This window comes from Triturus cristatus, chromosome 4_2, assembly GCF_964204655.1.
Source record: "Triturus cristatus chromosome 4_2, aTriCri1.1, whole genome shotgun sequence".
Lineage (NCBI taxonomy): Eukaryota > Metazoa > Chordata > Amphibia > Caudata > Salamandridae > Triturus > Triturus cristatus.
In genome coordinates, this window is record NC_140586.1 from 7,722,210 (window position 1) to 7,745,484 (window position 23,275).

Consider the following 23,275-nt stretch of genomic DNA (forward strand, 5'->3'; position numbering starts at 1 on the left):
CTCAGGGGTGGGGTGTTGGGAAAGGAAAAGGCCGTCACCCGGGCCGGGCGGTGGCATCGGGCCACGTTCCTATCCACAGGAGCCCCTGTGTTGGGCCTGGACCAGTTGCCCAAAAGAACGTCTGAAAGTGCTTCATTAAAGGGTAGCAGTGGCTCCGCAGAGGTAGCCGCCAGCTGAAGCACTTCTGTCAGGAGGTTAGTCCTAACGGCCACTGTAGGGAGTTCGAGGTGGAAGGCCTTGGCCGCCCTACGCAACACCACTGCAAAACTTGCACCCTACTCTGTAGCCACGGTAGGAGGAGTGAGCATTCCAAAGTCAGGAGAGGTATCAAAACCACTGGCCTCTCCCAGCTCCTCTACCCAGTCCGGGTCAAACTCACATTGTGCTGTGAGAGGGTCCTCGGACCTCTCCCAATCCTCCCCTTCCTCCGAAAGCTGATGAACAGGCTGAAAATAAGGAGGCTGGACAAAGGGATAGAAATCCCACATCGGCGTCGGAATCGGCATTGAGCGACGCTGTTCCGGCGCCGTATCCACATCGGGGCTGAAACCAGGGGGTGACGTTGTCCGGCGGGACGGGCTGTGTCGGAGGTGGTGCCGGTGGGGTCGGTGGAGGTGTCAAAAGGTCAACCGGTGTCGACCGGGATCCACGCCTGGATCCAAGGGGGCCCTGTGGTGCTGGGGCCGGAGCCGACAGCGATGCCAGAGCCGGAGCCGCCAACAGTAAAGGGCGAGGACCCCCAGTTGGGCTGAGCACCGGAGGAGCCCGACGGCCCAAAGAGGCGAGCCATGGCTGACAGAACAGAAATTGCTGAAGCTGGGCCTGAGTCGCCGACGGACCCGGGAAGGGGGTAGGCCGACGGTGACTGCGTAGGCTCTGCCGGAGCCGCGGGGGAGGCACCACCCACACCCTCAGCCGTGACGGGAAGTCAAAGAGCGATGGCACTTTACCTTCATGTGATGCTTTGCCTTACCTGACACCGAGTGCAAAGACTTCGATCCCGACAAACGATGGTGGTGGCTCTGCGACCGGTCCCTCGACCTCCCACGGGACCGGGACATTGAGCTGCACTGAGCCGACTGCCGGATTTCAAGCAACTTTCGGGACCACTCCCGCAAAGTCTTCAGCGCCATGGCCACGCAGTCAGGGCATGACTTGGGGTGGTGGTCGCGCCCCAGGCAGTAGAGACACAAGAGGTGCGGGTCCGTCACCGACATCATGCGAGGACAGTCCATGCAGGACTTGAAGCCGGGCATCCCTACGGCACCAGGAGTCGATTGACTCGAAAAATAGAGACAAAAAGGCCTCAAAAAGTGACTGGGGGTACCGCTCTCTCCGGATCTGCGCTTGCTGGAGCGGAAAAAGAAAGAACTGATGTCAGCGCGCAAGGGCGGCGTCTAAGTAGCTGCTGCGATGTCATCTTGGCGACCACGACGCCAACAACGGACGCGGAGCCGCACGACGCCACCTTCCGACGTGCAGGGGTACTGCTGACAAAAACTTTCTGGATCCAGTCTGACGCCTGGGGGTAATTCTAAGGTAAGAATCTATCACTAACTTGTTTCTTTCAGATAGCGTACGCCACTCCTTAATGCACAACGTGTATGGCCAACGTAGCCACTGTGCTCTTAGCTCCTGATGTAGTGTACATGTAGGAAGGTTTAACACACACACACATCTCATGATAGACAGTCTATTCATGCACCTTGCTGGCTTCTACTGTACAGTATGTGTGGTGCCTCGCGCCCCTGCCTTCTGGCATGCTGTGTGTGCCGATACTGAGCATACTGCTGTGCGCAGTGTGCAGTCTTTGTGTATTACAACTCCTGTTATTTTGACATTGAGTTCATCCTGCTCGTTTGAGGTACTAAGAAAAAATTAACATCTTCGATCTCAAATTTTCTAAGACATATTCGGGTCATCTTGCTGGTTCGCACTAGTTGACATAACTCACGAGGTCCTGAGCAAATCCAGAATTATATTGAGCACGTTCTAGATATAGGTTTTCAGTATGTAGCACCACATTTCTGTGTGCTTCTTGGTGCTTTATGCCACAAATAACTCATGGCTGCTTGCAGATTTTCATTTCTCGGGGTAATCTAAGCGAAAAAAGCAGCATATAGGAAAAAGCCTATGAACCAAGACATTTTTATCTTTTTGTGACACTGCAAGACTTTCGATCCACAGCATGGCTGTTTGTGGCAAAGTGAACCTCTTACTTCTAGGTGACTGACCCAGTGCGGCACTGCACATCAAACTTTTAGCTGCAACATTCTGTGAACCCTCACCTCTGACTGCAGAACCACGTCTGGCACTCTGTGATTTTTTCCCTCCTAGCGGGCCAATTACAATAGCAGAATGTTAAAATGACATGTTAAAATAATAGATTTAGCTAAGCAATCTTTTGGAGTCAATCTACTTGAAACTAATAACTAACATAAATCATACTACACAATAGGTTAGAAATTAAAGCATCCATGTTTCCCCTCACTCTTTACTCATATAATCTACGATGCCAATCAATGAGACCACATTTAGAGAGATCTAGTCCTGTTGGACTCATAGCTGCTTATTCAAGGGTTTCTCATATCCATTTCTCCTATACATTTTAGCAGTATTATATCCCCTACCATAGCTTATACCCATTTTTATAAATATCACTTTTGTATAGCTTCTACTGCGCTTACAGCCTCACCCCTTATTCTCACTTGCTCAAATTTACAACAAAAAAATTATTAATAATCACATAGGCGAAACCTGTTGCATTTACCAATGCTTGCTAAAACTACCGGGGCTCAGTACCGGCAGGACCATGCACACTTAAAGCCCTGCTTCTTGTATATATGTGGCCCCACACAATATGCCAGTTACACACTTGTAACACTCCCCTATACCCTTACTCATGGAATTTATATGCTGTGAAGAAGCAACATGCTAGTTCAACAGGCACTACCCATTGGGTCGTAACTTGTATTTAGGTTGAGTCTGGGCAGTGCACGCGCTGCTCTGCAAGGCATGCTGTATTAGAGTATGGACTTGACCCTTTGCCCATATTTTTTATTGGCTTGTGTCACTGTCCTTCGTAAATGCTGGCTTCTGATTCGATAATAGGCTTGTTAGTCACTCCTTACTACCACCTTGTCTTTATTTCTAAACTCCATGATGACTGGCCCATTTTACTTCCGTAGTCTGTAAGCACTATTTTCTTTAATGAGTTTCTCCTACTGCAGGTACGATATCTTTCCCTACAACAATCAGTACACCATGCGTGCTTTCACTTTCCAAGCAGCCCGGGATAATGGCAGCCACTTATTTGAAATGAAATAGGTTTCGCATTTACAAGAGTTTCGGCTATTGGCATTATAAATGACAATGCCTTTTATTTACATGCTAATTATCAAAACAGATAAATAAGAGGCATTGCCATTTACAATGCCAATAGCTTAAACTCTTGCAAATGCGAGACCTATTGCATTGCAAATGCTTGGTTTTTGTGTTAGAGGACACAGAACCAACAGCCCCCCCAACCACTTTCTCTCCCCATTTCCAGAACATTTTTTTTGCACCAGTCTTATGAACAGGTCGCTTTGTATTTTATTATTTGAACAATCCTTCCCTGGAAGCATAGTTCAACACAAACCATTCTGTGTTACAAGTCCCATACCAAAGGCGTGTTTTCCCCCAACCAAGCCATTATTGTTTTCAATGGTATTGCCATTTCGGGGGTCAGCGCTCCCACCATCAAATACTTCCATAATATATTACGGAGCTAGCATTTAAATTATTTAAATATGATTCTAGCGTGCATATGTCAGCTGGCAAGATCTTTATTCTGTAAATTATCAAGCTGTGGAATCTGGCATAAATTAATGTGTTTTCTCACAGTTAAATTGACTGTCTTTTGGACCAACGTACAGAACCTTTCATTCAAATATAACATTATGAAAAAAACGCAGATAAATAGTTATTCTAAGAAATCTGTACAATTATTCTAAAATTTTACATGGATATAAAAAAGAGAAAACAAGCCCTTTTGATGGATTCATCTTGTCATAAAAAGAAATATGGCACCCGAAATTAAATAACTTAAATTAAAGTCAATGATTCACATTTCAACAAAATATCCTTTGTGTAGAGCTTATAATTACTATGATAGAATTTGAAAAAAACATAACTAAATAGTTGCTTTAATTGAAAATGCCTAAACCGTATGAAACAGTGTGCCATAATGTTCTTCTTTTATGATGTCCAAAGGAAGTGCTATGTCTTTACATCTAGTGTCATCACCAAAAGCAAGTCATGCTAGAAAATGAAGTACCACAGGATGAAACTTATGTAGTTGTCATTCTCGTGTGTTTGTTCGCTTGTTCAGACCTTCTGTTCCAGTATTAAATATCCATCTTCTCTACAAGTCATCCATAAATAGAGATGTGATTTAAAAAAATTCTGGAAGCAATGAAATGTTTTATCTATATGAAATCCAAAGTCTATCTTAAAGCATTAGAAGCTCCTCATATAATCATCACCAGTTGCTTTCATCATCGTCCCAGTTTAGGTCTGCTCCTCCCCAGCCTTCTGCTTCAATCTATAATAATTAGAAAGAAAATATCAGAAAAACATTCAATAAGTGATCTAGATCCAAATAGGATATAAGGACCAATCTGACAGGTTTTGGTTCGGCAACAGGTAGTACATGAAACACAAGCATGGTCTTAATACAGGTAGGAAGGCTGGACAGTGGTAAGGATATAATAAAATTGGAAACCTAGACTGAAGTCCCTATGTTGTTGGTCAGGCCATTTTTAGAACAAAGCCTCATATTTTTTTTTTTAATATATCTTATTGATTTTTGCATTTAGAACAGTAATTGGCACATCATACATTAGTGTTACATCATATACACTTTTTAGTAATTACAGTGTCACAGTTACTTATACAGTGGGTGTTACTGAGCGGTGGGGCCCGGAGTTGAGCGTGATGTAACTCGTAGCATGTATCAGAAACCACTGGACTTCTCTATTTTTTAATTGCTTGATCGGTAACATGTAGCAGCCGGTACTGCTTAGGTGGCAACGATGAGTAGTGCAGCTGATAACTGGGGGAAGAGAACATAAAACTAGGAGCGGAGTTGGAGAATCCTATACACTTTTCTGTGTGGGTCTCACCTGTTCTATCCACACCTGTTGCCCTGTCGTGTGGCCCTCGGTGAGATTGTGTGTTGGAATGTGGCTGTGCATTATTTGGTCACAGACTGAGTGCATGGGGTTAGTATGGAAATACGGGTCACGTGCGCGGCGTCACTCTACCGAGTTGGTCGCTTGCGGGGTTGGATATGGTGAGTCTACGCCCTGCTACAGCGCCGTCAGAATTGCGTCCCAGTTTGCCGATATCTTAACTTTTCTTAGGCCCATGGTTTCTTCGCGCCAGATCACTATGCTTTCTGCTCTGGCCCATGCGAGCGTGGAGTGCCTCCATGCTTGTATACGCGGGGTAGGGTGCCTTCCATTTTCTGGTGATTAATCTCTATGGAAACAATTGCACAAAAGTTTTACTCTAACTAGCTAACCAGTGGTCGGTATCAAAGCACGTTAGTGTGATGATATGCAATATCTAGTGAGGGAAAATAACTTCACCAAAAGGTGAGCAAGGAAATAATTCCTTTTGATTTAGGTACCCTCACACACCCTAGTGGTGTCATGCTTCATCATCGGGTCACCCCGACGCCTAAAAGTCGGGGTGGGCTCGACCACAGTATTGGGAGCTCTTTGAAGATCTTTGTGGACCAGGGGGGACTAGAAATAAAAAACCTCAGGCAGATCCCCAGTATCCCTTTATTATTGGGTCTGTCTGGGTTACGTAAAATAACTTAAAAATAGGGTCTTGATAGGAGTGTTATGGTCCTAGGACCCTAGTGCCAACATGTTTCAGTCCAAGACCGGCCTTAAAGGTCCAGGACTTTCTTCAGGGCAAACGTGGCCTCCCTGGGAAATAGAAGGGAATTCCCTATTCTATTTTTGATGCAAGGGCAGAGTAGCTGCTCCTTGTGTTATCGACTGATTGATTAATCCGTCATGTACGAAATTCCATCTGAAAGAAAAAACATGGACAACAAAACAAACAACATGTATTTGTAAATATTTCTCATGGTTTTCCAAAGTGATGTGTCCCATAAACGTGCTTTAGGACAAAGAACGACACCAACAGTTGCCGTGTGATTCTATGACATAGTGGTGTGTCAAGTCATGTGCCACTTGTAACTGTATCTGTACGTAATACAACAACGTGCCAGATGTATTGTGCGGTGGCGATTTTGCTCGCATCCTAACTGTTATTGCATGCCAGTTAGTGAGTACTATCAATGTATCACACTCCACTCACTCCCACTCTCACTCAACAACTAAAAGGGCATCTATGTATTGTCATAGTAATGTGAACTATGCGTGACTATTAAAATCAATGTTGTCCTCGTGCTCTGTTGTTCTTAAAAGCACAAGCACGCATGCGTTCTTACCCGTACTGTGGATGAGTTCCGTATCTCAGGAGATCGTAGGGCTATTGGGGGTAGCTCTATAGTCAAACCCTATTATCGGGGTTCCCCGAACCAAAAAAGGAGAAAAGAAGGGGAATGTAGGAAGTAGCTTTTTGAGATCGGTGTGCTCATGGATCTGCTGGTATTCAGACCAGTAGAGCAATATGCTTGTATTAAGGGTAGGAACCAGGAAGAATCCCCACTTACTTCATCAAGAGTCCTGCCCCGCCACTCAACCTACTTGGTCCCGATCTCCGGCGTTGTGCGCCGTAGTATCGTGGGTCCGGTAATATATACTTCCTTGTTAGTGAAACTGGCACCGGTGATTGGTTCTAGCTTACGCGTCAGTGTTGGAGAGACCACGTGATCCCGATGTGTACAGGATTCATGGGAAATGTAGTTCCGAACATACTTGCGCCATGCGAAGGACGAGATATTTTTAAAAAAAACGACCAGATGCAGTACTGATGCTGGATTGAAATATTACTGTTAATCCAAATCTAAAGTGGGATACTGAAAGATAAAGGACCTTGTATTATGGAGTACCATATTTGTAATCTCGTAATGGGATAGTAGTGTATTTCCGGAACTTCCGGAAGTGAGGGAGCTCAAATCTTAGGGATTCATGGGAACCGTAGTTTACAACACCCATACTCCGCGAATAATGGACAAAACTTTATTAAGCATCATAGAGGATTTCAAAATAACAAGGTCATGAGAGCCTTAACGTGGATGCTGTTTTTAAGCCTGGGTGGTAATTCTAAAAATACTTGGTCCCAACTTGGAAGGGTTAGCATAATACAGCTGGAGCTTGTATTATATAAATGTACCTCGTGTATAGACATCGCAGTGTAGATAGCAAGCGTTATTAGCTAGGCTGTTAGGAACTCTGAGAAGCTACCAATGTTTTTTTTATATTTATATATATACAATCAAAAATTGCTAAGTGGTCCTGGTGTATGTTAATTTCATATCATATCGAATCCACTATAAAGGGTTCTAAATAGTAGTCGTATGAATCTGTCCCAAGTAGTGGTAAAAGTATATATTCCTTGTGGTGAAGGTGGTTGTATCCAGATTTAGTTGATCTAAAAATGTACAAATAATGAATAGACTTTTTCTGATATTTAGAATCACCATCTAACTAGCGGTCGGGCACACTACCTATTCAATTGGTTCCATGGAATACCATCGTTCAGGCCCTTCTCATGGGTCTTTAGACGATATACCCAACGCTGCTCTCGCTCTAGCAATTTTTTATGCTGATCATCTGTATTCTTAATCTTTTCTAATACGGTCCATCTGATTTCTGTATCATTGTGGTTCTTCTCCTGGTAGTGCGCTGTGAGTCTGGTAGCTGTTATTGCTCTACGTATGGTACTTCTATGTTCACTGATACGAACTTTCACTTTACGACTGGTCATACCGATATACATCATGTCACATGGACATTTAATCATGTAAATCACTGACTCAGAGTTGCAATTCGTGTGTGATCTTTGCTCCCATGGAGATTGCAGGCCTAGTTCCAGTGTTTTTGTATGTTCAGTAAAAGGACATGCCACGCATGATCCACACGGATAATGTCCTGTGACTGGCGATGCACCCCAAAGTGTGACTTGATTGTTGGGTCTTGGTATGAAAGTGTTGGTGTGGACAAGGGCGTCTCTCAGACTCGAATTTCTCTTGAATGAAAACATGGGTTTCTCAAAAGATAAACTGTTGGATGTCAATATGGGCCACTTTCTATTTATTATCTTTTTCAAGTCATTAGATGACGAGTTATATGTGGTGACACATATTAGTTGGTCCTTTTGTTCCTTCGTATGTGTCTCTAAAAGAGCTTCACGTGGAGTGTTGCGTGCTCTTTTATTTGCTCGTTCTATGATCTTTGTGGGATACTTTTTCTGTCTGAGTTTGTTTGTCAGTGCAGATGCCTCTTTTTTGTACGTCTGAAGACTCGAACAGTTTCTGCGAATCCTCAGAAACTGACCCACTGGGAGATTCTCCCTTAGAGACCGTGGGTGGGCGCTATCAAATCTCAATAGGCTGTTCCTATCCGTGGGCTTTGTATATAGTGAGCTCTCTAGTGTGCCTTCTTTCGCTGTAAGTGTGACATCTAGGAAGGATATAGTGTCTTTATGTACATTCATAGTGAAATGAAGGTGTGGGTTCAGAGAGTTAATCCAAACCCTGAATTCGTTAAGACTCGTCATGTCTCCCTTCCAAATCATCAGAACATCATCGATGTACCTGTACCATTTGTAGATATTGTCACTAAAGGGGTTCTGTGTCCATATGTGTTGGTCTTCAAAGAAACCAACATACAGGCATGCCAGGCTAGGCGCAAATGTGCTGCCCATTGAAGTTCCGTGTATCTGTAAATATAGTTGGTCTTCAAAAACGAAGAAGTTCTCTGTGAGGGCCATATGTATAAGAGTAATCACCCATGCGATCGGTGGTGCCCATAACCATTCTTGATCCTTCAATATTTCTTCAACCACTCTAATGCTTTCTGTCTGTGGTATGTTGGTATATAGTGCTTCCACGTCCAAACATACCAAGAGATTACTCTCAGGATCGTATTCCACTTGTGTTAGAAGGTTGAAGAGATGTTTCGTATCCTGGACATACGATTTTATGTTCTTCACCAAAGGGCGTAGGAACCAGTGTGTGTACTTAGATAAAGGTTCCAAAACTGACCCGATGCCTGAAACAATTGGTCTACCTGGCGGGGGAGTCTTTCCTTTATGTATCTTTGGGATCGTGTAGAATAGTGGTGTTCTGGGATTTTCCTGGTTCAAAAAAGTACATTCTTTTTTGGTTATCCACTCTCTGGTAAGGGCATCCGTTGTGAGTGCCGTAATCGTTGTTTTTATCCGTTGTGTTGGATCTCTGTTGATCTTCTTACAGTATCTTGTATCTGCCAGGAGATTTAAACAGGCTGTTCTGTATGCATTGGTACTTTGAATGACCGTGGCGCCACCCTTGTCTGCTGGTTTTATGACTATGTCCGTTCTTAATCGGAGGGCTGCCAGCGCTGTGCGTTCTCTTTTACTCAGATTGTTGAACACATTCCTTCTAGGTTGGAGTGATTCGACTTCTTTAGATACTGCTTCTTCGAAAGCCAGTACTTCAGGGGGCATCATGTTGTTGGGTGGAAAAAATGTTGATCTTAATCTAAGATCAGTGTGGGTACCATCTTCTATAGGACTTTCTCTATCCAAAAAGAAAGTCTTTAATCGGATTTTCTTGAAGAACTCCCCCAATTCACACCGGAGATGAAATTTGTCCAGGTAGGTAGTGGGGACAAAACCCAAGCCTTTGCCCAGGTATAGGAACCTGGAGGTTACCTTAGTGTTACGTGGAATTTGTGTAACAGATATGTCGGCCAGTTGAAGGGTATATCATGCCTGGTGCAGGTATGGAGTGTACATGCTACTTCCCTCCAATATGCGCTGAGGCTGGTGCAGCTCCAGAGCATACGTATGAGATTGGCATCAAGGGTGGCCCATCTGGGACAGGCTGAGTCGGTGCGTTGAAATATCTGTTGATTTTGGCAGGCGTAAAATACGCCCTCTGAGTGATGTAGCATTGTATTTGCCTGAATCTCATTTTTCTAGGAATTTTCACTGGACTGGCCAGCACCTGTGTCCATTCTGTGTCTGAGACTTGACGGCCCAGATAGTGCTTCCACTTGTGTTGGAGGGGGTCTAGGCTGATCGCTGCATGTTGCATGAGTGAGACTGCGAACCACCGCGTGAGATTTCTGCCCTGTCCCGCGACATGTAGATATTGTATAGTAAGATGTGTTTGTGGTTCGGTAGTAAGATCGCCCCATTTCACCGTGAGTGTAGCCACTAGTGAAGGGTGCAGAAGGAATTGACCTGGGGGGAGGCCCTCTTCTTCTATCAGTGTCACGTAGGAGACAAGTGAGCCGTCACAATATAGGTCTCCAAGAGACTGTATGCCTGCTTCGTGCCAGTGCTGTAACTTGGTGGCTGCAAGTGCAGATTGACTTCTAGGGGTGCCTTCTAAAAGGGAGCGCTGGGGCGTAGGGTGTTTTGTGCCCGGTTATGTAGAGACTTCTGCAGTCGCATCTGTATGCCACGTTTAGCATTAGGGGTTCTAGGGGTCGTGTCTTTGCACCAGGATGGAAAAGCCTGAGGAGCTAGGGTTGTGTGTGTGGTGGGCACGCGGTCGCCATGCCATCTCGTTGACGGTCTGCCATCCATCTGGCTGACCACTGAAGTTGGGCTGCCAGGTAGTAGTATTTGAAGCTAGGCCTCCCTGGTCCATAGGTAAATAGAGCTTCTTCGCCACCACTCTATCCTGACCAGAACCCCATATGAAGTCTCTGGCTCCCTCCCTAGAGTGGCAAAGAAAGGCGGGGGGCACGTATATGGGCAAGTTAGCAGTTATAAAGGAATAAAGGAATCTCGGCAGGGCCACCATTTTTACGAGTGCTACTGTTGCCTGTTACAGCAAGTGGAAGTGTGCTTCAGAATTGCATCTGGGACCTGGTGGTTGTTAGCGCCCTGCCTAGTTTGCCATCGAATAGGTCTGACGGTTGACGATATATTCGTATGCCATGGTATCGGAATGTGTCTGCACTACACTGCACCCTTTCCCCATTAAGTACAAGGCCCGGCTCGCGGTTCCCTTCTCCGAAGGCGTATAGTTTAGATTTGCCAATGTTTACCTTCAGCCCTGATATGGCCGTAAAGTCCCGTAGGATCTAGGCCAGTTGTCCCGGCAAGTCATTTATATCCCTTAGACAGACCAGGAGGTCATCAGCGTACAATGATACCTGTTGTGTGGTATCGCCTAAAGGGATGCCATCATTTAATTACGTCCTTATCAACTCCGCAAGTGGCTCTATCGCCAACGCGAAGAGGAGGGGGCATAGTGGGCAACCCTGCCACTTCCCTCTTCACACTGAGACTATATCCGATATGTACGGACCCATCTTTACTCTTACAACCGGTTTTGTGTAGAGCAGGTGGGTCAACTTCAGGAAAGTAGGGCCTAGTTTCTATTTTCCGAGAGTTTCGAACATGTAGTCCCACTCCAGGGAGTCGAATGTCTTCTCAAGATGGAGTATGAGGCGGCCCACCCTTGCCCATGCGTATGTAGAATAGGCTGCAACCGAAAAGAAGCGGCACAAGTTGAGTGAGGTGCTACAGGATGACATGAAGCCAATAAGTTCTGCGTGAACCAGGGTGGTGACCACTTGTGCAAGCCTGTTTGCCAGAACTTTTGCTAGTAATTTATAGTCAGTGTTGAGTAGGGCGTGGGGCCTATAGTAGCTCATGTCCGCAGGGTCCCTGTCGGGCTTGAGTAGGGATACCAAGTGTGCCTCGCAAGGGGAAGGAGGGAGCTATCACACTTCTACAGCGGCTTCATAGAGGGCGTGTAACTGTTGTGCTAGCGATATTTGGTATGACTTGTAGTGCTCCGCAGGGAGTCCGTCAGGTCCCGGGGTCTTCCCTGTGGTCTGGGGCGATATTGCCTCCTTGATCTCCTCTAGCAAGATCAGATCGTTAGCATCTCACTATGTGTCGGTGTCGCCTCAGGTAGTTGTATACGGTCTAGAAAGGCTGTGAGGGATTGTGCATCGCAGCAGCCTTGGGATTGATACAGCTGGCTGTAGTGCTGTGTCATGGTTGTGGGGATGTCACGTTGTGTGTGTATTAGGAGCCCTGCATTAGTGCGCAGTGTGCCTACCAGTTTGCAGGCATGTTCCTGACGTATTAGCAAAGCCAGCAATTGGCTTGCCCGATCAGCGGTGGCGTGAGTACGGGCCGTGTGTGCGGTGTAATTGTGACAGCGAAGGCATTCTATCAGTTTGGTATGGTCTGCGCGCAGTGTCTCTAGGCAATGTGCACTTCTCCCCCCACCCTCCCGGTCTGTTTCGTGCCGCAGGAGCTGTACTTCTATTTTGCTAAGGGCAGCGGACAGCTGTCTACGTATGTTCCAGGTAGCTCCCAAGCTGTGTCCCCTCGTTGCTACCTTAAATGCTTCCCACTCCACTAGTGTGTCTCCCACTGTGCCTTCGTTGATCTCGAAATATTCGAGGAGCGCCGTTCCTAGTGATGAGTGGAACGCTGGGTCTTCTAGCACTGCAGTTTGAAGTTTCCACGTAGGGGCTGGGGGGCGTTCAGTCTCTCAAGTGAGTTGCATTGCTTGGGGGTTATGGTCTGAGTGCGTCCGGCCTAGATATTCTATCTATCGAACTAGGGGAAGTAGAGCAGGGGATCCCACTTTTCGGTCCAGGCGTACATGTAGCCCATGTACCGCGGAGTAATATGAGTAGACCCGGGTGGCGGGGTTGAGGGCGCGCCTTATATCTAGTAGTGCCCAGTAAGTGAGCCAGTCTGCAAGGTCCTGCGCATTGGATGCTACTGTGGTTTTGGTCTGGGGCAGGAACAACCTGTCTAAGTCTATGCTAAGCACAGAATTGAAGTCCCCTTCAAGGAGCCTTGGAGTTCAGTTCCATTTAGCTAAAACCCCGGTTAGGCTATCTAAAAAGGAGGGCTGATTTACGTTTGAGGCATAGATGGAGCCGATCATTATCAGTTGGCCATGGAGTCGCCCACTAACTAACATGTATCTGCCTTCGGGATCGATCAATACCTCTTCACTTATAAATGGGATACCGGCTCTCACCCAGATGAGGACACCCCGCGCGTGGGCCGAGTAGGTCATGCCGTACACTTGGCCTCTCCATCTCCTACGCAGGCGCTCTAGCTCTGTTTGGGATGTGTGTTTCTTGCTCTGTAAGTAAGCGTATATTGAGTATCAGCGTGACGGCGTGTGCATACCGCGCACGTTCCATATAACTAGGTTAACTTGTGCCATGTCCAGCCGTTGTGTTGGCCAGGGCGGTTTAAGGAGGGTAAGGTGCGGTTGCTCATGGTGTATGTGGGAGTGCTCCGAGATAATAAGGTTAAGAACAAGGCACGAGTGTGAACAAAACCGTGCATAACTGTCTAGGGCAAGTTGCAATAGGATGCTCGTCCAAACTGGGGTGCCCAAATATGGCAACGACTTTGTCAGTGCGACGCTCAGTAAGGGTGTATGTGAAGTGTGACTAGATGGGGTTGTTCAGTCCCTCAGTACTGTGGTCTGATTGTATGACATCCCAGCCAATCCATCGTGCAGAGAGTGTGTGCGTGTGTCCCCAATCACGGCATCAGGTAAGCGCGGTTTGCGACTGTGTCGGGCAGCGCTGTTTTTTTTCTAGCAGATATGCAAACAGATTAGTTACGATATGGCAGTTTGCCAGGTTGGCAGTTACTTGTGTGTACTGGCTTCTATAGGGTTCAGCAGTTCACAGAGAGTCATATGATGCCATCCGCCGTCTGCGGTGTGAGATCTGGTAATCTTCGGGGTCATCAAGCCTGGAGGACGTGGCGACGCTGGTATCCGAGGATCTGGCAGGGCTTGGGTTCCCGTCAGGGTGTTGTGTCATAGTTCCGAATGTTGCAGCTACTTGTATGACCTCCTGTCTCTCCATTCATCTCTGTTCAGAGTTGGGAACCATGAAAATTGTGGCAGTGTCTGCACTGGGCCTGCTGCGTCCGCCTCGTTGGCGTCTTCTACGACCAGATTTCCTTGGCGCTTCTTCCATGTGCGGTCTGGGTCCTGTGCATAGTCCCCATTCATCCAGCCAGTCCCAGGCTTCGGAGAGCGAGATAAAAAAAAAAAGCACACCACACCTTTTGACCACTCGCAGCCTGGCAGGGAATAGCAGTGAGTAACTGGGGTCGAGGTCACTTAGTGTTCATTTCGCTGCGGCATATGCGCCACTGCGCTGCTGTACTTGTGCTGTGTAGTCAGGAAATACCATGATCTGACTGTTGCCTATTTTGATGTCTGCCAGCTTGCGGGTTTCTTGAAGGATTATTTCCTGTCCCTGTAGTTGAGGACTTTGAATAGGAATGGACGTGGGCGAGCTCCCGGTGGGGGTTTCTGTGTGGGCACAAGGTGCATCCTCTAAACCACAAATTGGGGCGATAGCACGCCAGCGGGTAGCAGTTCTCTGATCCAGCGCTCAGTGTACTCCTCTAGGTTACGTCCTTCTCTCTCCGAAAGGCCCGGATGTTATTTCGGCTTGAGTGCCCTTCTGCATCCTCATCTTTGTCTTCTAGTGCATGTACGCGTCTATTAGGTCTTGCAGGGCCGTGGTGTGACTTTGTGAGATGGGGTTCTGCTCCACGAGTGATTGCTCTTGTAGGTGCAATTTTTCCCCAAATTTGTGTGGATCAGCACGTAACAGGGTGAAATCAGAGGAGACTTTGTCGATCTTGGACTGCAGCGAGGAGCGAGTATGGTCCAAAGCGGGTCCAATCTTCTCCACCACCGCCAGCACAGAGTCCAGCTTGGAGGAGAGGGGAGCGCAGTGTGTGGGGCCTTTGTTGTGTTCCCGCTTTCCGTGATTACTGGCTTCGAGTTGCCATTTCGTGTGTTGGGCTGTTGCGCGTTTGTGAGTAGGCAGCCCATTGATAGTTGTTGAGCTGTCAACATTTGTTGAAGACACGTCGTGGCAGCCATACAGTTCACTTGGGGTATGGTGTCTTGGTTGCAGCCGCACCGATCTGCAGGATTGATGCGTACCAGCGGCAGTAGGTGGTTAACAACTTGGATGGGCACGGGCACCACTTACTTATACCCAGCTGCGGGTTCCTTGCCGCAGGGTGTGCAATTCCGACAGGAGATGCAGTGAAAATATGTTTGTCGCAGTCAGACCCCGCTCATCAGTGGGTTTGCAGTCCTTGGTGATGCTCACTTTGTGTTCTTGGTATGGATGTGCCCACCCGTGGGGATGTGGGGTCGGTAGAGCTTTGTGGGGGGGGCCTGCCCCTTCCCCCTCCAGAGGACGAGTAGTTTGGGTGCCACGTGAGGGAGGGGTGCACCGTGTCCGGGCCTGTCTTGGGGAAGCTGTGGGTAGGATGCTGTGCTGCATGAAGTACAAGCACTGGTATAGCCAATATGTCTCATCTTTGGGGCCTTATAAGTGTTTACCAATGCAGCACATTTTCTGTACTACACAATGGGTCGGTAGTGTGATTCAGGAATACATGCTTACCTTAGGACATTCATGGAGACATTCCAAGGCTTTATAATGCACAGACAGAAAGACAAGTGCCTTAAATCAAGTCAACAGCACTATAATTTTCTGTGTGTGTCTCAGCACTAGAGTATCGACCAGCCTATGTAAAAAGCAGTGAAGTACATTCCAATGGTGATGTCATATCCCTCTTCCGCCAGGCCTTTACTCACCAGGCACCCTTGTCCAGAGTTTTCTATTCAAAACACTGCTTGCACCATCCGTTTACCAGTAAGCACACGGCCCGCCCTCTCCCTGCCCCTTGAGTATAGGAGCACTGGACATGGCAATAACAACAAAATGCTCCCATTTGTCAGGTAGAGGGGAAATAACAAATTTACAAGGGGGGCGTCAGCATCACTTAATTTCCACGCACCTAAAACCAAAACAATTAACCTGACCTGGTGTACTTTAAATGGCGCTTTCGTAAAGCGCTTGAATACCTTAGGGTCAGTCAAGTTTGTGCCCTATAAAAATGCCCCTCAAAAATCTGACATTGCGAATGTAACTAGCGCTCATGTAAATCGCTCCAACAGCTTTGTGTCGCTCAAGTTCACATTACATAAACAAGCATCAGAGAAAATGCGACAGGAGTTTCCCAACCCTTGCCCATAATTGTGCTGCAAGGTTGGGCTGCTAAAGGTCCGGTGACAGAAGCTTGCTAAACCAAAAAGCAGCGAAGCGTGAGGGGTTTTGGGGAAATATTTGAACTTTGAAATCAGAGAAAATTAAAGAAGCGATTTCAAAAACAGTGTCTGAAGCCTCTGACATTTCATCTCAGTATCTGAATGGGACAGGTAGGTTAACAGTCAGGTGCCGAAGCTGAACCACTGAAGACAGGCAAACAGCGACAGGAGCAGGAATCAAAGAAAAAAAAACAGTCCCCCAAATGAACACAAACACAGAAGAGTCATGTTAACAGTAATGGGGGGGGGGGGCTCTGTAGCAGGAAACCAAACACAACAAGCATTGGTACATGCATTTGGTTTCGCCTATGTGACTAATACTAGGGTTTTTGTGGTTGTAAATTTGAACTTGGCGAGCAGTTGTGCAATATAAGTTATTGAAATTGATAAAAAGGTGCAAGATCATGCAAGAGTGTTACCTTTGGAACACTGTCATCAGGTGGCACCGCACAGGATTTAATATGCATAATTAAGTTAAATAAAATTAGGTTTTGCATAGCTGGCAAGTTTACAGTTTACTTATGTATGACATTTCCATTTTTTTCAGTGTGCTCATGTGTGACATTACAGTGCATTGTGTGTGACACTTCTACTACGAATAGAATAAAGAAGGAGGCCCTTGTAATGGTATACATTTCATAAAGGACTCCCTGTAGGAAACTAGGACCTGCTTCTTATGGTTACCCCAACTTGTTGCTTGATGTTGCACTGTTTTGGACTAGTCTGACTGGGATCCTGCTAATCAGGACCCTAATCTATCTGCTTTCTCCTTTAAATTGTTACACATGTACTTTGGTACACTCCAGATTGGATACTGGGGTACCCTTATAAGTCCCTAGCATATGGTACCCAAGTATCCAGGGCATAGGTACCCCAGAGGCCACCCATGGGCTGAAGCATGTATTTTGCCACCCATGAGAGGCCATGCAAAAATGGAATTATAGGTCTGCTACTGCAACCTGTGTAAGCTGGTGCTTGCACCACTTACTTTAGATATAGGTTCACTATATCTATTGGGCACTACACTTAAAACTTATAGTCACCCCTATAGCAGGCCTTATCAGTCCTGAAAGTAGGGTGCTCGGTTTCATGTGAGAGGGTGACCCTGCATGAGCAGAGCCCCTCTGCAGCCTTTGGCAACCATTCCCCCGGGTTGCCTGTGACTCAGCCGGATATATAGGTAGAGGTGCATTTTAACCTCGCGGTAAATGCGATCTTAAAATCGGCTGCATAGAAACATATAGTGTTTGACATCACACACCTTGGAATCATACCTCCACACCGGTAACCGGTGTGGGAGGTATGATTCCACCCTTTTGAAGCGAGCTTCGTGGGGTCACTGGTCTATCCTTCTCGACCCGGACAGCACAAAATGGATGCTGCCGACCAGAGACACATTTCTGCCCTTCTCCTGCTGAGCCAAGCTGGAGCGAAGAAAGGCAGCACAATAGGCATCCTGTCACAGGGAGGTGTGACCACCTCCCAGAAAGGGTTTAGTGTATTGGGGCTGGGTGGGTGCACTCAAGAGTGCCTGAAAGTCTGCTCTGGGGGCACATTTGGCGTCACCTGTGCATAGTCCAGCACAAACCGGTTCTGGGAGCCGCTGGCTCCTGCTCTGTCGCAAAACTGGACAAAGGACATGGGTGTAACCACCCCTCTTTCCTGACTCTCCCGTTGGAGGGTCCCCCGAATCTGTCCAACCCTCTCCCAAGGGTACAAAAGGGCTTACCTGGCTGTAAGACTTTAGATTTTACGTGGACAAGATTCTACAAGAAGAAACTACTGACCTTCGACCGGCTGGACACTCCAAAGCTTTGTCTGTGCCCTTGCTCCATACAGGCTCCGTGCAGGACCTGTGGTGCACTAAGGACAACTGAAGAATCTCCCTTGGAGTGAAGGAGTCACTCCCCTGCACTAGCGGGCACCTCAATGCAAGGGACCGGTCTGCTGCTCCCAAGCTCCTGCGGACTCCGAATATTTCAGCAACACAGGAGGTGGGTTTTTGAAGGTCCCTAAGGTCGATCTGCCCTCTCAGCAGGTTTGAGGCCAGTATCCCTCGTGGGGATTGCATAACCCAAACCCCTGTGCACTGTGTCCATTTGCAGCTGCATATGCTTATTGGCGATTCCCTAGCTTGTGCATTGCACTCCGTGTAGTCCTGACCCTGAGGTGTATTTCCACCATAGAACTCCAGCCTCCTCACACCGAGTGCTCCGTGGACTGGCACTTTGCAATCTTGCTCGAGGTCCCTTCGCGACTCCTGATCATTCGGCCTGTGGGTCCTCCTGAGGGTCATCTTGATTTATCTTGGGCTTTCCTGGTTGTTCCAGATGTGCCCTGACTCCCCATTGCTTGGTGAGTCCCCTGGACCTTGCTTGTCCACACCGTAACCTGCTTGACCTTCTTGCGTGGGTTGCTTTTGCCAAGGCTTGTTGGTGCTCCAGCCGGACACCGACCCCTCAGCACTCAACATCCTTCGTGGGATAGCTCGTATCTGGCTCCTGGTCATCCTCGACGTCTCCTGGTCCTCGTGGCTGCAGAGTCAAGCATCCCTTCTTTGCACCTGAAGCACCAGACATCGGTGGGCATTCGTCTACCAAGCCCCTGGTCACTCTGAAGTGACCCAGACTCTGTCCCCTCTGTTTTTAGGTTCCCTCACTCCAGAATCCGGGCTTGAATCCCACCGGACCCTTTTCACCTTCACAGCAGCAGTACTTCTTCGCAGCCCCCCACTGAAAACGACGGCGATGACACCACTCAAGACCTATGCACCTGGCTCCTCTGGGATAGGTAACTCAGTACTACGGTATCCACGGGAGGGGTGGCTCTCCAACCTCTTAAGTTCCAAAGGGTTTCCTCAAAGTCCTCCTAGAAGGGTCCTTAAAAACTTTAAAATTGCAACCGCGACTTCCCCATAGATTTGTACGGAGCCCGTGGTCGTGTTAGCACACTGCACCCGTCCTCCGTGGGGTCCCTATCTTCTCACCTTGGGTGGTTCCTTGGGATCCCAGCGATTCTATGTGCTCTAGACCAAGTTGTGATTGTTATACCACTATTTTAGTACATGGTTTGGTCTCCGCCTGGAGCCCACTGTATATTGAGCTACTTACAACTGTTCTATTGATCTCTTATTGTGTGCTTTGTGTTCTATCCTCACGGAGAGGATACTAGAGAGTGTTATAATAATAAATACATATTTTTATATAACTACTGTGTGGTTCTCCTTTCATTTAGTCAATATAGGAGGTGGTTTCCTTACACTCAGGGGAGTGGCTGCGTCGGTTCCTTACTACTGCGCAGGGGAGTTGAGGCTCGCTTCCTTACTGCATGGGGAGTTGATGCGTAGTTTCTTACTGCGGCCCGGTGACGATGCGACAAGATGGCGCCTCGATGCGCTGTGACGATCCGGTGCGACAAAATGGCGTCTTGATGCGATGCAACAACGTTGGATGCGATGCGTGCACGTCCGACGGCAGTGCAGCGTACTCGGTAACTTCTGAGCCGCGACAGGCCCTGCAACACGCTTCTCCTGTGCATCACTGCGATCTGTGCGGCGGTGACACGCTTCTCTGGTGATGCGATGTGCTTCATCAATGATGCGACGGCGAACAGCTGCAGCGGTGGCACGCTTCTTCGGCGATGCGACGGCAACTATTGCGGCAGTGACACGCTTCTCCTCGTTGCGTCGCGCTTCCAGCTCCCAGCGACATGCAGTCTTGTCAGAGGGCCCAAAGAACAGTACTCTCCGCAAGTAGAATCCCCAGCAAGGAAATTCAGGGGGAGCTGGTGGTGAAGTCTTTGTGTCCCTGAGACTTCAGAACAGGAGGCAAGCTCAGCTTCAAGCCCTTGGAGATCTTCCTCAAAATAGTAAAAGTACACACAAAGTTCCTTTTCTCCTTTCCTTGGCAATAAAGTGACCTCTGCAGGCAAACCACAACAGCACAGCACAGGGGCAGTCTCCTCCTTCAGCTTCCTTGATTATTCTCCTTGACAAAGGTTTGTCTTGATTCCCAGAAGTGATCTAAAGTTCTGAGGTCTGGGTCCCCCTTTTTATACACACAAATCCTTGGTCTCTGAAGGCAGTGTCTGTACCTAGTCCAAAGCAGTTCTGGCTGCATTCTGACAGTGCATAACTTCTTCCTTTGTCAGTGTGGGCCAGGGTCATCAGACGCACCACAGGAGGTAGAGCCAGCATTGTGGAAGGCAGGCACAGCCCTATTCAGGCCCAGGTACTAGTCCTCCCATCACTCCAAATGCAGATACGTCTATTCAGCCTAGTGCTGCCTCACCCAGGCTCCTGGAGCCACCCCAGCCACTGTCACTCACAAACCAGACATGAAATACACAAACCTAGCAGAGGCAGGCTGGATAGTTAGGCAAGAAAATACCTACTTTCTGAAAGTGGTATTTTCAAACACAGAATGTAAAAACCACCTTCACTAAAAGATGTATTTTAACATTCTGAGTTCAGGCATACTAAACTCGAATTTTTACCTAGTTCCCAGAGTCAGTTAGGATTATAAGATGTTATAATCAAACTGCCCATTCTGGCCTATGGGAACAGGTAGCCTTGCAATAGTGAAAAACGAAATTAGCTGTAATTCAATATCAGGACATGCCACACACATCAGGGCATGTTCCTACCTTTTACATACAATGCACCCTGCCCTTGGGCCTACCTTAGGGGTGACTAATATGTAGAAAAGGGAAGGTTTAGGGACTGGCAAGTGGGTGCACTTGCCAAGTCGACATGGCAGCCCCAGGCTGCACAGAGGCTCTGCAATAGCAGGCCTGAGACACATTTTACAAGCTGCTTCTGTGGGTGGCACAATCAGTGCTGCAAGCCCACCAGCAGCATTTGATTTACAGGCCCTGGGCACACATGGTGCACTCTACTAGTGTCTGACAAGTAAATCAAATAAGCCAATCATGGAGTCACTAATCCAATACAACACTTTACAATAGGGAGCACTTGCACTTTGGCACTGAATAGCAGTGACAAAGTGCCCAAAGCATCTAGACCAGCAAAACACAACAAAAATACAAGAGGCAACAGCGAGGGAGACCCATGCCAATGGTGCCAGGTCTAACAGTACCCTTGGGATAGCATGACGAGAATAGCCTTTTACTTAACTCTCTCAACATAACCGATTTGGAGGATGTCAACCTCACCTTAGTCATTCTCCAAAATCTGCATGAGGATCACATTTGAAATCAATTCCACTTTAGCAACAAAGATTGAGAGGCGTGTGGGTAGGCCATGGATGACTATGTCATTGTGGTGCATCCAGTAGTAGCCTGCGAACAAAGGCCTGGCCAAAACAGTACCTTCTAATCAGCGTAAGCACTGATCTTCTCACTTCCAGATTGGCTACTGACAACCAGCGCTAGAAATGTGCTGGTGCCTTTAAGCAGTCCAGTGAAATCTATCAGTAAATGATGCTTGGGCAACCAGGAAATATTTAAAAACTCACTTTCTGAAGACTGTGTGACGCTCTTTGCGGTGATGCGGAGAGATAACGCAAATGTGTTAATCTGTGCATCTATCTCCGCGGACAGAACACCAGCGTGTTGAGCCCAGTCGCTCAGTAAACAAGTACTAAAGCGGATGCCTGCTTGTCCCCCGGGGGCACTAGGTAGTGTTGCTTCGTCCCGAGAAAGAATAAAATGCACGTCGGATGATCTCCACAGAGCGCGTGGAGCCCACAGCACTTATGCAGCACTGTAAAGTTAAAGCAAGGGTGTAGCTCTTGTTTTTGGTTGTTGGTTTCCCAACCGTTGCTTGAGGCACTTAAAAGAAGTTCCACCAAATCGGATGAAGACAGTAGTTTCCTGATTGGAAACTGATAAGTGAATCAGACATGGAAGAACAGGAAATAGAATGCCTACAACCAACAGTAACGAGGAAAAGTGAAGTGACAAGGACCAATAAGAAGTCAAGGCGGAATGTTAGTCCCTTTGAAGATATATTTTATACAATAGATTAGGCGAAACCTAAAATGGAGGGACAAAGAGGAAGGATTAACTACTAGCCAGCGGCATTTTTGAGCGACAATCGAAGGGACAAAAAAAAAGGAAATGGGTGGGCTGTAAGCCCACAGAGTGAATGCAGCATGTCTTGAAGAGACAGCACATGCGCAGCCTAGGGTCGACCTAACATTGTCAGACTCCATTAGGTCTGAAAGGCGAGACCTACTGGATTTACCAATACTTGTTCCTCATACAGACATGTGTAAATATGAGGGCACTTTAGAAATGTGGGCAATCAGATGTGTGCATACCGTGTTTGAAGGAAAATACAAATTCTGTAAAAAAAAAATTAAAAAATTACGAATGGGATTCACACTACATGAACACCAGTTCAAAATGTGTTTACTTCTCATAAAAAGTCTGTTCACACATTTATTCAATAAAAAAATTAATTTTCATTGGAAACTAATTGCAATGCTGAAAATCGAGACTAACTGTTCACAAAGAATACACTGCTAGAGATGTATTATGAGCAGACTAAAATATTAAGCGCTGCCACCCCAGTAAGTCTACACACAGTTCTACAGGAATTGGGTTAAGATTAAAATCTATCAAAATGGGTGAAAGAAGGGTGACCTGCGATTCATTCAGTCAACATGCTGTTGATACAGTTAAAACTATATCCATTGGGGAGGGTGGGGGAATCATACTTGCCTGGAACTGTGTTTTAAGCTTTTTTCAAGCTTATGTCATTGTGTACATTCACTGCTTTTATGCATTTTCCTTGCCCACAAATACCTCGATTGATCATCAGTAATGCCTTTAAATACAGTTTTTTTAATATAATTTTATAACGTGCAGACTCTATTTCTGCAGGCGGCATACTTAGATTTCAGCATTCACTTACACAGGGACCAAAAGTAATGTTGGTACCTTAACATCTCCCCACTGCTGACTCAAACCAGCAAAGAATTGGTT

At 47.0% G+C, this 23,275-nt stretch overlaps 1 protein-coding gene across 1 annotated transcript in view; it reads right to left on the reverse strand.

Annotated features, from left to right (window-relative positions):
- Positions 1 to 3,811: 3,811 nt before the first annotated feature.
- Positions 3,812 to 23,275, reverse strand: part of SCYL3 (SCY1 like pseudokinase 3) — a 1,105,028-nt gene continuing 1,085,564 nt past the window's right edge. Inside the window, exon 12 of the mRNA XM_085600229.1 lies at positions 3,812 to 4,585. Coding sequence (XP_085456355.1) covers positions 4,523 to 4,585 — 63 coding nt within the window. The 3' untranslated portion in view covers positions 3,812 to 4,522. The remainder of the gene's footprint in view (positions 4,586 to 23,275) is intronic.